At 37.2% G+C, this 17,177-nt stretch overlaps 1 protein-coding gene across 5 annotated transcripts in view; it reads right to left on the bottom strand.

The window, feature by feature from the left end:
• LOC140501243 (lipoxygenase homology domain-containing protein 1-like) overlaps positions 1-17,177 on the bottom strand; it is a 680,545-nt gene that overhangs the window by 609,527 nt on the left and 53,841 nt on the right. For 3 of the 5 annotated variants that reach the window (XM_072604606.1, XM_072604605.1, XM_072604607.1), the window contains exons 2-3: positions 9,041-9,187; positions 8,795-8,855 (exon numbers count right to left, since the gene is read on the bottom strand). The exons of 1 other annotated variant lie outside the window; for it this stretch is intronic. In XM_072604606.1, coding sequence (XP_072460707.1) covers positions 8,795-8,855; positions 9,041-9,081 — 102 coding nt within the window. In that variant the 5' untranslated portion in view covers positions 9,082-9,187. The remainder of the gene's footprint in view (positions 1-8,794; positions 8,856-9,040; positions 9,188-17,177) is intronic. One more of the 5 variants, XM_072604608.1, reaches the window with a different exon arrangement.

The raw sequence follows: 17,177 nt of genomic DNA, 5'->3' as shown, positions 1-17,177 counted from the left end.
TTGTGCAAAGAAAGAAACACTTTCAGGTTTATTCCAAATGAGTGTCTGCCTAGGGATTAGCTAAAGCCAATTAACTTAATTTGAGCTGATGCTAATCCCCAGCCAGCGCTCGTTTTGGTTGGATGACAATCAGAACCAAATCCGCTGAGTTGCAGGTTCAGAAGTTTAGGAATCTTTCTCATCAGAATTTCTTTTGTATAATTTTTTTCTGGTTTTGTGTCATTTTCACAAGAAAGCACATGACTAGTATACAAGCAATTCTTACTCATTGCTCAGACCTGACAACCCCAAACTCTCATTTAAGTTAAAAAATAAAAATAAATTAAGAAACTCTTTACGTTAAAAAATAAAAAAGATGGTAGGCACTTCATCCATGGAATAAATAATCCTGAGATAATGTTTGTTCTGAATATTCAATACAAAAAGAAAATGTAATGACCTATGTTTCTTATTCCCTTACTATTCATATTGTTTAGTGCTACCTCATTGTGGCTCTAATGCAAATGGTCATCAGGGTAAAGAGTTTGGTTATTTAGCACTGCACAAGATGAAAATAAGGGACACTCCAAGCCAGACAAAAGAGGACGTGTTTCTGAAGACAGTCTGATTGCACTGCTTTGTTTAATTGTAGTGGGATTGGAACGTGTTTCAGGATTTTATAAAACAGTATCTCCACAGATGGCAACTGTTCCCTCTAATGACTACCAGTGACCTAATCTGATTTGAAGATGCTTTTCCTAATCAGGACCTGAGCAAGCTTCCCATCTCTGTTTTGCACAGCACCTCAAGGGTACAAAGAGGAGAATCCCAGTGACAGCTGATTCCTTTAATTTACACATTCTGCCAACTTCTGCCTATTCTGCTGCTTTAAAAAAAATCAATCTGCATCCATGTGTTTTTCTGACTTATTATCCTTCAATTCACAAAAGAAAATAAATCATGACTGTACACTGCCTCAGATGCATATTGTGACAAACTACCAGTTAAATTAACAATATTAATAGAAGTTGAACTCATCCTATTGTCATCCTTCAATACAGACCTCTGTCAGTAGTTAACCACAACTTTTTCCAGAGACACATTTCTGGTGATAATACGCAAATGTCAGTTTACAGAGAGAGAGTTCATGTTTATACAAGATCTCTACTGGTTGCTTCTGTTTCTGGTGCCATCGCCTCTACCTTCTGGAGTCCTGACCCTTTCTTGCCTTGACTTCTGAAGCTTGTTTGCTCTTGGTTCACTAACTCACTAGGGTTAACTCCCTTGCAATGATAATCATCAGCACCCATGGACACCTGCCTCGTTCCACCTGCAAGGTAAAAAGTTTGGCTATTCAGCATTGTACAAGATGAACATGAATGGTGAACTTAGGCAGGCGTCTCTCACCTGCCACCAAGTAGGGTGCGTAAACTTAGGACAGAAAATGGGGAAGAGATCCTATTGTGCTGTCCCTGTAGAACCAGCTCTATATTTCTTCCTTCATGCCCATGCTGAACCCCTGAACCCTAAAATCTGCCCTGCATCAAGAATTTTCTGTGTTTTTTTTAATATAGGCATGGGCTGAAATTCAGGACACTAAAATTGGACCTCCCTACTCAAAACTTGCTACACCTCTGCCCCCTCCAGACTCTACCTAACTAGAGAGCAGACATGGCTTGCTACTTATACACATCTCCTTGATTTTTGACTAGGCTCTGTATTATGGACTCACTGAATGTACCTGCCACACTTACCATCAATAACCTGCATAAGAGACTGACACTTTAACCTTGCCCCACCCTCAACGCAGACAATGCCAAACAGCCTGGCCTCTATTCAGACTCCCTGAATTGGAGATCCCTTGATGGCTTGGACTGAGTCAGTTTTCATCTTTGCTGGAGCTGGAGTCAAGAACTGATTTAAAATCGCCCTTGAGACACTTGCTAAGTGATCAACTTCAAAACAAGTCACTAAACCTCTCACAACCACAATTTCACCATTAGTGAAACAGGAAAAATAATAGCTCTATTTGCCTTTTCTTAATCCTCATTGATGTTGACCTCTATGCAACTCCCGACACCGTCAATCACCCTCTTCTTCCTGATACTCCCTTTTTTCTAGATTTCTATGACACTGTTCTGTGGTTGGCCAACTACCTGTCTGACTACTCCTCGGTATCTTTTGTTGTATTTTCATGTAGAACATGCCTGCTAACCATGGTTACCCACCAATACTCTATCCTGGGCTCTCTTCTCTTCTCCCTTTATGCTGTTTCAGTTGGTGATCACATCAGCTACCATACATTCAATTATTATTTCTGTTCAAATGATTCGCAGATCTGTGTTTCAGCCCTAATCTGCCTTTTGATCTGGGTATGGGGAACCTGCAGCCTTACGGTCACATGTGGCCTTCTAAATCCTTAAGTGTGGCCTCTTGACGGATTCATTTGGTATTTGTTCTGTAAAATTTGGATTCAGTCAAAAGGTCACACTTAAGGATTTAGAAGGCCACATGTGGCCATAAGGCTACAGGTTACCCATACCTGTTTGAGCTCTAGTCTGGTATGACCAACTGCCTTTCTGGACATCTTGAACTATCTGATACATATCTCAAACTAAGTATATCCAAAATAGTTTTTTTCCTCCCTAACAGTCCTTTCTTCCCAACATCTCTATTACTGTCAATGCCATCTTATCAATAATCTAGGCCCACACCTCTAGTACCATCCTCAACCCCTTACCTACACTTGTCCCATATATGCAATTGGTGGCCAAATCTTATCATTTTTACCTGTACAGATGCTTCATGTATCTCTCTTTCTCTCCACTATCTCTCATGTATCTCTCCCTATAGCTGTTGCCCTAATTTAAAGTCTCATTACCTCTTGCCTACACTACTACAGTGCCTTTTTACCAGTCTCCGTTTCATCTCTCCCCACAGGAATCCATCTTCTACTGAGCTGACAAAGTATTTTTCCTAAAGTGCAACAGTGATCATGTCACTTCCTAAAACAAATGCCAGAAGCTCCATTTTACCTCTATGATAAAATATGAAATCCTCTGGCATTTAAAGACCTGCACAATCTGGCCCCCTCCTACCTTCCCAGTCTTCTTACTCTTTACTCCCCTATATAACCTAGTGACCCTGACCTTTGAGCTATTCCTCTCAGATAATTCTTTGTCCCCTGACTGTCCCCCATTTCTGGAATGTGATCTTCCCTATTTCTATCTCTGAGCATCCCTGTGATGGTGCTCAACTAATTTCAGTTGTGCCTGACTCTTTGTGACCCCATTTGGGGCTTTCTTGGCAAAGATACTAAAGTGGTCTGTCATTTCTTTCTCCAAATCATTTTACAGATGAGGGAACTGAGGCAACTAGGGTTAAGTGACTTGCCCATGGTCACATAGCTAGTAAGTATCTGAGGCCAGATTTCAACTCAGGTCTATGACTCTAATCCCAGCACTATATCCACCCTGCCACCTTTGAGGTCACCTTCCATGTCCTCTGTGTATATAAATAGTAATTTTTATGTTTGCTTCCCCATTACAATATAAGCTGGTAGCAAGAAGACTTTTTGCCTTTCTTTCTATCCCCAGTGCTTAACACAGGGCAGACACATAGTGAATGATTAATAAATGCTTGTTGAATGACTTACTATACTTCAAAATCCACTGGGCATGTGAGCATCAAATGAGATCATGTATATAGAGCATATCACAAAACTTAAGTCAATATGCAAATGGTCTTCATTTTTTATTATCACTGTACCTCCAACAACCAACATTGAACTTCGCAAAAAGAGGTGGTTAACAAATGTTTGTTGAATTTAATTTTTCTGACCTCCTGAAATTATGGGATCTGGAAACTTCAGCTTTTCTCCAGCCTGGATTTCTGTCTACCTTTCCCAGTGCCAATCCCTAACCTGACCAGTTCTGGCTAGTGTCTGCCCACATTCTAGAATGATACCTGAAAAACACAGATGCTCATGAAAAATCAAATAACCAAATACTACAAAGGAGGCTGAACAATTCTGACAGTGAAATCCAGGAGACTATTCAGATTCAGGGAAGGGTAGGATTTGGAACTGGAAGACATCTTATAGATATCGAATCCAAACCCAACTTTTTTTTATGGGGAGACAGACAGGCTTATATAGAGATTTATATGTTTATAGAAATACACACACATATATTTAAGTTATATATACATATATTACATCTATGTATACATACAATTTTTGTGAATTACTTGGGACAAGTAATAACTGTGAAAAATTTTATTTTTTGTTCATAATAGTCATGTGTGTAGCATTCTACTGGCACTAAAATGACTCAGAATAGCTAAACTTGACCAGATGATACTAGACTGAGGGAGGGGGGGAAAGAATAATAGTTTTTTAGCACCTACTACATGCCAAGCACTGTATAAAGCATTTCATAAAATAGAATTTCACTTGATTCTCACAACAACCCTGTGAGGTACACTCTATTGTGATTTTCATTTTATAGTTGAGGAAACTGAGGCAGATGAAGGTTAAGTAACTTGCCCAGGTTAATACAGTTAGTAAGTGTCTGAGGCTAAATTTGAATTCAGGGCTGCTTGACTCCAGGTCCAGCAGTATATCACTGTGCTACCCAGTTACTTTCCCCACTTTTAGTTCTCTGTCAATTTGCAAGCTGGATTTTGTATCATACACACTTTTTTCATTGATGTCTTTTATCATGCTTTTAATTCTGTCATTTTAAAGAATAGTTATTACTACAAGGAAACATGCAAAAGTTATCAAGATTAAAGAGCACACTTCAATGACTGTTAGAGATATTGCAGCAGCTGATGATGAAGGGAAGTCAAGCATTTAAAGGATCATTCAAGTCCATGATAAAAACAAGATCAGTCACACCAAAATGTAAAGAGAAGTGTAGTCAAAAATGAAAGTCAATGCCAAGAACTAACAAACTATTGCAGCAGCACATCCAAGTAAATGCTCAGAAAATATGACAAATGAAGAAATTTTCCTCTACAGTGAGACCTAGTATTCTTGATGTTGAAAAACAGGGAGGGATGGGGTAAACTTAAAAAAAATCAGTTGCTAGCTATTTCTATGAAGAAAAAATTGCTTATCATAAACAAGATAATGTATAAACTGATATTTAGGGAAAGAAGGCTATACAAAAACTATTATCAGCATATAGTCAAGTGAGCTTGTAAGATCTGAGTATCTTCACCATACTGTGAGCGGTCCCCCAAAAATGTTGGAAAGATTTTATTTCCAGTGACTTCTAGGCTATTGAGTAAATGATGAAACCTAGTAACTCTATTGATATGCTGAGAAATAATAATGTTCTACAACTATAAAAATTTTCAAATGGAGATGAAATACAGAAATATGACTTTGCATGCTACACATAAGTCAGTCAATTTTTTGGAACACCACTGGTTCTCTTCCTAACTGACTACTCTTTCTCCGTCTTCTTTGCTGGAACCTCATCTAGGTTGCACCTACTAACTTCAAGTGTCCCACTCTTGTCTCTTTATATTATTTCACTTGGTGATCTCATGAGCTTCTACGAATTTGATTATCATCTCTATGCTGAGGATTCTCAAATTTGCTCAAATCAAGTCAACTTCTATCTATTTCAGTTTTCTCAACTATAAAATGGTAATAATAATAGTAATAGCATCTATACCTCAGGGTTGTGAGGATCAAATGAGACATTTGTAACATACTACATTTGTAAAATACTAAGTATTTGTAACATACTTAGCATAGTGCCTGGCACTTAGTAGGCACTTAAGAGATGCTTGTTCCTTTCTTTTCTAAGAGCATCCAGCACCTTATTTTTCAGAAAGGGCTTCAGATTTGTTTTTTAGTGCCAAGTATTCAGTTGTCCTTTCTTCCTTCCTCACTCCAAACTCTATATGTGGATTATAATTTGCAACTACCACTTTAGTACAATATTTTTCTTAGTCTTCACCACAAAGCCTTTTTTTCCATTTCTTTAAGGAATAATTCATTGTCTCAGATCTTCATTGGCTGGCATGTAAAGAGGAATTTATTTAGCATTCCAGTCATTCAGTGGATTCTAAATCCAATAAATTATTCAGTCTACATCTGCCCATCTTTTACACTGATTAAAATACAAACCTTCTGACTCTCAATTCAATCATCTTTCCGTTACAAACATACTTTAAGAAAATTTTGTTGCATAAAAGACGTGACTTAAAACACACTGGTCTTTGAACAGGGCTCAGGAACATTTTAGTGAAACATAGACTGTCATGGTGGGAAACTAGGTAGTGCAGTAATTAGAGTGCTAGTCCTGGAGTCAGGAAGACTCATCTTCCTGAATTCAAACTTGTCTTCAGATACTTACTAGCAGCATGATCCTCGGCAAGTTATTTAACCCCATTTGTCTCAGTTTCCTAATCTATAAAATGAGCTGGAGAAAGAAATGGCAAACTATTCCAATATTTTTGCCAACAAAACCCCAGATGGGGTCACAAAGAGTCAGATATGAAAAAAAAAACCCAAGGTTTTCATAGTGTGGGCTTTTGTTGTCTTAGGGTTTTATCAGGGGAGGGGAGGAGAATTTATTTTTCCTTTTGACTGATTTGACTAATTTTTTGATGATTTTGACTAATCATCTCTTCCACCACCCTGATTTGTATTTATTTTATTTATATCTCCAGGCACATATATAAATGTAGTGGAAAGAATGCTTGATTTGGAGTCAAAGGTCCCAATTCTGTTACTTCCTAGCTCATTGCGCCTCAATTTTCTCATTTAGAATATATGCAAATTAGACTGAGTTCTAAGGTCTCCCATAACTCTTAAAGGTCCATGATTCTCAAAATGCCATACTCATTAAAGGGAGACTTTAGGTTATATTTCATCTCTATCTCTCCCTCAAGTGTAGCAAGTGTTCTACGCATACTAGGGGATTGATAAGAATGTATTGAAGCTATTTTCAAGATGGATATAGACAGAATAAGCCTACAGGTGAGTCTTCCAAGGTGGGGGAAAAGGGGAACCCACTCTGCCTAGAGATTAACATTTAAAAGTCAGCAAGTCATAAAGTTGAAATACATTTTAACCTTTGTTTTGTGGACCCCTTTGGCAGTCTGATGAAGTCTATGGACCTTTTCTTTAAATACTGTTTTTAAATGCATAAAATAACATGCATAAGATCAAAAAAGGAAATTCATTATATTGAAATACATAGAAAACATATTCTTTGACCTAGCTGTACTACTGCTAGACCTTTACCCCAAAGAAATCAAAGAATGAAAAAAAGAAACTATGCATAAAAAATATTTATAGTAAAAGGAAAGAGATAAGCATTTATTAAGTATCTACTAGTAGTCAGGCACTGTGCTGAGTATTTTTGACAAATATTATCACATTTGATCCTCACAACAATCCTTTGAGGTAGGTACTATTATTATCTGCATTTTATGGTTGAGGAAACTGAGGCAGATAAAGGTTAGATGACTTGCCCAGGGTAACAGAGCTAATAATAAGTATCTGAGGCAAGATTTGAATTCATGTTTTCCAGACTCCAGGTGCCAGCGTTCTATCTACCAGCAGCTTCTGGAAGCAAAAACAAAAAAAAAATTGGAAATTAAGGCAATGTTTACCACTTGAGGAATGGCTGAGCACATTATGGCATATCAATGCGATGGAATATTATTATGCTATAAGAAATGAGGGAAAAGATTTTGAAGAGATATGGAAAGAATTTAATGAATTGATGTTAAGTGAAGTGAAAACAACCAAAGAAACAATCTTATACTACAATATAAATATTTTAAAACCAAACAATTTTTAACACTTGTATGAAATGATGAGAAATGAAATTAACAGAACTGGAAGAATAATTTACACAATGCCAACAACACTCCAAAAATAAATAACTTCAAAAGTGATAAAAACTCTAAATGATGTAATGACCATCCATGATTCCAGAGGACCTGTAATGTAGCATTCTATCCATACCCTGACAAAGAGGTGATAGACTAAAAGTAAAGAATGAGAGATGGATTTTTAGATACAGTGAGGAAATTTGTTTTGCTTAACTATGTATATTTGTTATAAGAACTTTCTTTTTCTTTCCTCCAATGAGATAGGAATGGGTAGGAAAAAAAATCAATTTACTGTTTCTTAAAAAAGTAAAATTTATTCAAAAAAGAAATATAGTCATAAAGATATTTTTAAAAACATGTTCATTGGCCCCCAGGTTCAGTGCTTTAATTAGTTCAGCACCTTTACTTTCCAGATAGTTAAAGTGAAATTCAGCCAGATTAAGCAGCTTGCCCAAGAGCCAGGATGTGAATTAAAGAGCTCTAACAACAAATGTAATGGTCTCACTATTCCATATTGCTTTTCATCAGAGGTAAGGTACAGTTCTTAATTACTAATTACACTGAAAACCATATGACAACCATTCATTAAAAAACAAGGAAAATATTTCTGTCTGAATGTATTACAAATATTTACCCTTTTTCTGCTTAAGATGAGGTCTTAAAAAGAATTGATTTTTTTTTTTTTTAGAGAAGTGGTTACAATCAAATATCCTATAAACTTGCCATTTCATTCTATTATGCAAATGACTCATAAGTTATGCAATTTAGCTATTATGAAGCAGATTTTAATTTTGCTAATCTTATCATGAAAATGCCTAGCTAGAATTCCAATAATCATTATGTATGTATATATATATGAAGTCCACATTTCCTCCTACAGTCTATTGAAAAATACCAGGGCTTAAGACTTATGACATAATGTTGAATGTCTGTGAGAGCAAAATATACCTACCATATCTCCAAGCTTAGATGGGTATACAGATGTTGATTTCAAAGCAGTCAAGGAGTAAAGCCTGCATGGACAAAGCAAGAAACAAAAAATTTAAAGTAGATTATGGTTAGTGGGGAAGAACAGCAAACATTCCTACTTTCCTCAATATTTTAGTATAGTGGAAGAACCACTGAATTTTAATGGAGAAAAGCAGATTTAGAATCATCAGAGAATCAATCCGTGAATCATAACTGCTGCTTAACACACCTGGGCAAAGTCACTTTTTCTCTCTGGGCCTGCTTCTTCATGGGTAAAGTGATTGGTCTCTAAGGACCTTATTACTCTAACTCCAATAATGTTCAAGTCATGCCATAAATTCTTCACTTCCCATATGCTTCATATCATATGGAGCTTCTAAGAAATAAAAAGAAGAGTGAAATTTTCCACCTATTCCTATGTTCTCTGAAAAAAGACAGAAAATACTCCTTTTCTAATGCTCAGATGACAATGTATATTCAGGGTGAGTGCCTTTTCCTGGATCAGTTACATGCTACCAAAAAGGAGTTTTAAGTATCCAGCTGTATACCAACTGATAAGCATTTAAATTGTTTTGTGGCTCCCATATCACCAGCTAAATCTGTATAATTTATCGTTCAGTCATTTCTGTCATATCCAACTGTTTGTGACCCCATTTGGGGTTTTCTTGGCAAAGTTACTGGAATAGTTTGCCATTTCCTTCTTCAGTTAATTTTAGAGATGAAGAACTAGAGCAAACAGGGCTAAGTGACTTACCCAGGGTCACACAGCTAGTAAGTGTCTGAGGTTAGATTTGAACTCCTGGGTGAGAGAAAAACATGAGGTTTACTCTCATCACATTCCACTAAAGGAAGGAATAAAATGCACACTCATTTTGGGATGAAAACCTATCTTATAATACAGGAAAGTGGGGGATAAGGGGGTAAGCAGGGTTGGGGGGATGATGGAAGGGAGGGCATGGGGAGGAGGGAGCAATTTGAGGTCAACACTCATGGGGAGGGACAGGATCAAAAGAGAGAACAGAAGTAATGGGGGACAGGATAGGATGGAGGGAAATATAATTAGTTCTTACACAACACTACTATTATGGAAGTCATTTGCAAAACTACACAGATTTAGCCTATGTTGAATTGCTTGCCTTCCAAAGGGAAGGGGTGGGGAGGGAGGGAGGAAGAGAAGTTGGAACTCAAAGTTTTAGGAACAACTGTCAAGTACTGTTCTTGCCACTAGGAAATAAGAAATACAGGTAAAGGGGTATAGGATGGAGACAAGGGCAGAGAGGGATGATAGAAGAGAGTGCAGATTGGCACACAGGGGCAATTAGAAGGCTCGGTGTTTTGGAGTGGGGGGAGAGGACATAAGGGGAGAAAATTTGGAACCGAAAATTTTGTGAAAATGAATGTTAAAAGTTAAATAAAAACAAATAAAATATAAATTTAATTAATTAATTAATTTTAAAAAAAAGATTTGAACTCCTGACAACAATTCTCTGTCCACTATGTCATCCAGCTGCCTTAATCCGTATAAAGTTTCTTCACAAAGCACCCAACCAATTTCACACATTTAAGACAATAACTCCCTCCAATTCTCTTTCCAACCCATTCTGAATGGAGCTGCCATCGTTAACTATGATAATGGTAAAAATTCATGATACAATGGCAAAGATATTGAGTCAGAAGACGTGGATTCAAATCTTGTCTCCAACAATTACTATCTGGATGATCTTGAGCAAATGATTTAAAGTCCCTGGGTCTCAGTCTCCCCATCTTTAAAAGAGTAGATTGGACTAATTCACTTATGAGAGCCCTTCTGTGGTAGAGAGCTGACCTCAAAGCTAAGATATAGGTTCAAGTCCCATCTCTGATAGCATACTCTCCATGAAGATCTGAGCGAGTCATTGAACCTTTTAATACTCTAGTCAACTCTCTAAGACTATAAGCTGCAGAGAAATGCAAATTTGCAGTGGTAGAGTTTCCCTATCCAGGAATTCTCTATTGCAATGAAATCACAGGTTTAGTCCTTATTGTTATCCCTATGAATACTGTTTATTGAATCGAGTCTGAGCTCCTCAATCTGGCAATGAAAGCTAGCATTTTTTTCCCAGTCTCATTCCCAACAAGGAAGGAAGGAAGGAAGGAAAGAAGGAAGGAAGGAAGGAAGGAAGGAAGGAAGGAAGGAAGGAAGGAAGGAAGGAAGGAAGGAAGGAAGGAAGGAAGGAAGGAAGGAAAAGGAAGAGAGAAAGGAAAGAACAAAGAAAGCAACAGAAAAAAAGAAGAAAAGAAGAGAAAATCCATCATTATAAACAGATAGTTCTGTTGCTAGGTCTCAGATCAAAGTTTCTTCTCTTTTTGACTTTGCTTCAATCATTCATTCCACCTGAGTGATCCTCTCCATTCTTCTCCATCTAACCCACCAATGATGATTCTTCATGAAGACTCCTCCAACTGAAAATATTTCACATTCTCCCTAAACCTTCTGTGCTTTTGTTTACATCTCTCTTTTTGTACTTCTCTTATCTCCTTTATTGGGTCAAAAGCTCCTTGGGGGACAGAGTCTGAGACATTTATGTCCATATCAAACCCAGCACCTAGAAAATAGCTTTACATTTAGTAGGTGATGTATAGTGTTATACTTGTTCCACAAGTCTTAGTAGAGTTTTAAGCTATTAATAGATAATAACTATTTACACACATCATTAAATTCAAGACTCCATAATCACTTACCAATACAGTACCTTGCAACTATTACATGCTTAATAAATGCTTGCTGAATTTAATATTTTAAAGGAATTATAAGTGTTCCCTAAGGTATAAAACTGGAGAAATATTATCAAATCTCAAAGGAAATTATCACATTATAAACCTGGATCTAAGTTAAACTTTCCAACTGTTCCAAATCTGTTTACATCCTGTCCAAGAAAAGTGTTCTAAAATATGCCTCTTTTTAATATGCTGTTGCTGATAAGATTTTTTGAAGCATTTAACTAATGTACTATTTCATTGACCTCTATGAATTCTTATCAAGCTATTCCCTCCCAGCATTTGTTCATAAAATTCTGAAAAGAAAAATGTGATAACCAACATCAACTAGAGTAGAAAAAAGAAAACAAATATGCCCAGAAGAAGAAGAAGAGGTAGTAATATTTGTAGTTTCTATATTAAATAATCAGACTTAAAATAAAATCAAGGTAATGATTCTCCCAATATACTCCACCTCCAAAGACATGTTTTTAGACCTGGTATCTAAAATCAAGCACATGGTCAGAGATATGTATTTATTCATTTATCTATTCAACAAATATTTATTAAGAACTTAATATGTCCCATTATGTTTGGAGCTATGGGGGTCTGAAGATAAATGAGGGCTTGGTCTCTCTTAACTTCAAGAAACTTTATAATCTATTCTAGAAGGAAATATAAAAAATTTATATAAAAGACCTTGTATTATGTTCAAGTACCATAGAGTGGTACAACAACATGACATGAAAGTTCAGAGCAGGAAAAGAAGACTTCCGTCTAGGTTAACTAGAAAATGATTCATGGAGGCATAGCTTTCAGGAATAAAGAGGTGATAGTCTCACTGTTCTTGGCCCTGACCAGATCACATCTGGAGTATTGTGTTCTGTTCTGGGCACCACATTTTAGGAAGGACATTGATAAACTCGGGAGTATCCTGAGGAAGGCAACCAATGTGGTGAAAGGCCTCCAGGTCATGCCATATGAGGACTAGCCACAAGACCTGGGCACATTTAGCCTGAACAAGAAAAGAATGGGGGAAGGGCAGATCAATGATATGATAACTGTCTACATGCATGTGAAAGGATACCACTGCTTATCCTCAGGAGACAGAACTATAAGGAATGAATGGAAGCTGCAAAGAGAGTGGTTTAGGTTTCATGTAACAAGCTGTTTCAAAAAAAGAGCTCCCATTACTGGAGGTCTTCTTTTAACTTAATTTTTTAATTTTTAATTTAATTTTATTTATTTATATAAATTAAATTATTTTAATTATTTTATTGTATTTTAATAAATTTTATTTTATTTTAAAATTTTTAATTTTTTTGAATTTAATTTTTATTTATTTAATTTCAGTTACAAATCAGCTCTGCCTCCTCCACTCATTAAGAAAACAAGATATATGGTGTCCATTTTACATATGACATCATGCAAAACTTATTTCTGCATTAGCAATGTTTTTTGGTGGGGAGGGAGAAGAAACTAAAGGGGAAAAATATGCTTTAATCTGAATCCATCAGTTCTATATCTGAAGGTGGATAGTATTTTTCACCATAAGTCCTCTGGAGTTCTGGTGGATCATTGTATTGATCAGAGTTATTAAATATTTCACAGTTGATTATCTCTATATTATCGATTATCTTTATATTGAGTATCTTTAGCAAAAATACTGTTTGTTATTGTGTAAATTGTTCTGGTTCTGCTCACTTTACTTTGCATCAGTTCATGTAAGTCTTTCCAGGTTTTTCTGAAATGCTGGAACTCAATAGTAAAGGTTGAATTGCCATGTATCAGGAATGGTATAGAAGAGATTCTTCTTTTGGACTTGGGTTGTACTTACTGGCTATTGAGGCTTCTTTCACATTTGTGATTCTGTGAGGATCTGACTTTTGAACTGAACCTTGAAATGGAAAAAATGTAAAGTAAGGGCATTCCAAGTCTAGGGGACTTCATAATCAGAAACAAAGAGTCAGGAAAGAATAAAACATTTTCAGAAAAAATATAAGTAGTTCATTTGGGTTAATGCATTATGTAGAGAGAAGAGGGAATTTAAGAGAGAATCCTGGCAAATGTCCATATTTAGGGAAAGGGAAAGAAAGAGACATCATCAAAAGAAACAGAAAGTTCAGAGCAAGAAGAATGAAGTCAAAATAAGCCATCAAGTCACAGAATACTAAGGAAGAATATTTGCAAAGGCTAAATGAAAACCATATAAATTATTATCTTATATTTCTTTGGTCTATGGTAAAAGGAATCCAACTACTTTTTCATTTCTACCAAATTTTCATCCTCCTAATTCTCATAGAACTGCTTCATTTCATTAATTCAGGGAGAGTGTTAACTAACCTTATGCCAAAAGACATTACATTATTCAATAAAGAGTATAATATAGATGATTTCTATACAAAGGTAAAGATTCATTAAACTGAATTTCTAAGTTTAAAAATGTAGTAACAAAATGTTGAATCTCCCCATGTGTTGAAACAAAGGTTTCCTTATCTGCTAACACTGTCTGTCAACCAAGGATGAGCCTAGCTAAAATCAGAGAAGCTCATCTTCAGAAAGTTATCTATTAGGCAAGACAATGTCACTTGGCCACAGAAATTAACAAAACTGTCCACTAAGCCTTGGAGGAATTTCAATCTGTATCAGTGGCAGCTAGTGGTTCAGTGGATACAGCTTAGAATCAGAAAGACTTGAGTTCAAATCCAGGTTCAGGCATTTACTAGCTGTGGGACTCTAGGCAAGTTTTTTAATCTCTACTTGCCTCAGTTTCTGCAACTGTTATATAGGAATAAAAATAGCACCTACATCCCAGGGTTATTAAGAGGATCAAATGAGATATTTATTAAAAGTACCAAGCAAGGGCCTGGCACATAGTGGATGTTATATAAATGCTTTTTTCCCCTTTCCCTTTCCCACACCAATGAAATCCTGGATCTTTGGAAGTGCTGAAGCATGAGTGTAAGATATATGTGAGCATTTTGGCTGCTGAAAAGAACCGAAAAAAAAGATTTGTGTAAGGAAAATTGTTAAAAATCCAACTGTGAATAAATGCAGTCTCGGATTAAATGTTGAAGAGGTATACAGACTGTTCTGAGGCCCAGATACAGAACTGAGTCTCAGATGATATACTGAGAGGACCTGAAGGTATAACAGTAACAGAGAGAGCAATGGCTAGAGTGTTATGGTCCATCAACAACTTTGTAGGTGACTTTTAGAGTTGCAAAGGTTACAACTGACCATGTTATTATAAGTCAAATAACTATTTAGGGGCTATGGTGAGATTCTATAAGAAGAGTGGAGGTCATAACTAACAAGTAGATGTCTTAAGTTTAACCTCAGGAGTGACTAAAGATCAAGCGATTGATTTGAGGCACCAGAAGATGTTATAGGTAGAAAAAGAGAGCAGAAGAAACAGGGGGATAAGTTCAGCACACAAGAAGCAGGAAACAGAAGATTTCCATCTGAGATAACTGATTCATTAGCAACTTTTATGCTGGATGGAAGAGAGGCATTGCCTTGCTGATGGATCAGATCAGTGCTCTTTAAACTGTGGGTCACGATCTCATATATAGTCACAAAAGCAACAGTAAGTGGTTTCTGAACACATAATGACCATAATTTAGTTAAAAATCAAACGTAATAAATACAAGGGATTTCTGGCAGCCATTCCTCTGTTGGATTGCAACTTCACTGCAGCCTTTGTTCTGAACACAAAGCATGTGCACTTTGTACTGTGCATGCCCTCAGGTCACTCAATACTAACAATGCCACCAAAATGAGAAAAGTGGTTCCAAAAGAGGTCATGAGTGGAGAAAGTATAAGAAACCCAGGACTACATTTTCATGCTGATTGAAGGGGTATATTGTTTCAAGAATGCATGGTTGCCCTCTACTACTGTTTATGGTTTAATAAAAGAAAAACATGTGTTTTGCTGTGAACTATGTTTATTAGGCTTTACTTTGCTAGAGGTTGATGGGAAAAAGCAGAATTCTGGTAAATGAAGAACTGCCTAGACTTTTCTGAATTGCCTAAGCATCCAACTTGAGGAACTTTGCAGTTCACCACCTTAAGAGAATTGTTAGACAGGGAGAGAGGAGAAAGAGGAGGAGGAGGAGAGAGAGGCGGAGAAAGAATTGCTTGTCACTGAATAAGTACAATGCTGATATTTTTTTTAGCTAAAGAGTTTTTTTTCTCCCCCCAGAAAACTGTTAAGGGTTGTTGGGGGTGGAAGCTCAATTCCATGTGGACAGTCTCGGGCGGGTAAAGGTGGGAACTTCTAAATCTTAGAGTTCTCATGAGGCCCCCCAGAAAACAGCAGGGAATCGAGGAGTGAGACCGAGCTATCTCGTGTATTTCCGCTTCTTCCCGTGAGAAATGTGATGGGAGGAGCATCCCCGCCCTCGAGACTGACCCGGATCTGGGCACACCTATTGTTATCTAACAGGCACGGTATTCAGGTGCAAACTACGCGGCCGGAGAGCTTAATTAGGGTCAGGAAAGCCTGAAGGCGCTCTTAGCGCGGGAGGGGCCCTGACAGACAGAAGGCCTCTCCTCCCTTTTCCTCTCTTCGCTCTCCCTTCCCCCTCTCTCCCCACTTCCACTTCTGCTTCCAATCTCTTACTGTAAGATCTTTGCCTCCTTGGGAGACTTCTCTCTCCCTCCTAAGGAAGAGTTCTCCCTGCACATGTAACCAGGACCCTGAATAAAGCCTAACCCTTGTTCAACTCCGGAAAGTCTCTTCTCTCATACGTTTATCCGGTTTGGCCAACCGAAGACCTGGGACAGGTAAGGTAAGACTCGGGTAGCCCTCAGGCCTCTAGGCCTGGCAAAGGGTGGCTAATAGTTAAAAGAGCTTGCTCCTGCTTCATTGCATAAAGAGCAGAAGAGGCATCGCTTTTCTCAATAGGAAGGCTGTGAGAACTAGAAAAGCTCTAGCAAAGCAGCAGCTTCATGATGTAAATTGTCCCTGAAGGAAATAAAACACAAGTCCAGACTTGTGAGTTTCACAGGCACATGGGTTTCCTCACTCATGTGCCTCCCTGCTAGGTTTCTATAAGTATGTGAGGATTCTCAGCATTTGTAAGAGTGTGAGGCAGGTTTATGTATAAATTGCGATGCTTTGGTCATTTTTGCTTTTAACTCCTGCTGCATAAAAATTTTATATATTCTTGCTTCTGCATTCTATTAAATAAATATTGCAATTATTATTGATTTCCCCTTTTTCTTTAGTAAATATTTTATGTGCAAGCGTTAGTGATGTCATGGTGATTAATTTTGTATAAACGGGAAACACAATGATGGGACTCATGAGCAATAGTGGTGAGTCTTAAGAATGTATCCTCCCACACCACAGATACCCTCTAGAAACCTGAAAGAGAATAAGAAGTAGTAGCCACATGGTAGAAGCCATGGATACCTGAACCGGCCAAACTATGCAAGCTGGGGTGAGTCAGCTCTGGTCAAGGGAGAGAGAAAGCCTTGGGTGATCAGGAACACTCCTGTGCTATACAAGTTAAAAAGGTTTCAAATATATTTAATGGAAATAATTTCCATTTTACTTTCTTCAGTTGGCTGTCTTAATTTTACAGAATTTTAATTATATAGAGTGTTAAGATTTGATTTTAAAA

This window comes from Notamacropus eugenii, chromosome 4 (genome assembly GCF_028372415.1).
Source record: "Notamacropus eugenii isolate mMacEug1 chromosome 4, mMacEug1.pri_v2, whole genome shotgun sequence".
Classification (NCBI taxonomy): Eukaryota; Metazoa; Chordata; class Mammalia; order Diprotodontia; family Macropodidae; genus Notamacropus; species Notamacropus eugenii.
Note: the sequence above shows the minus strand (reverse complement) of the source record. Positions and strands in the feature narration are given on the sequence as shown.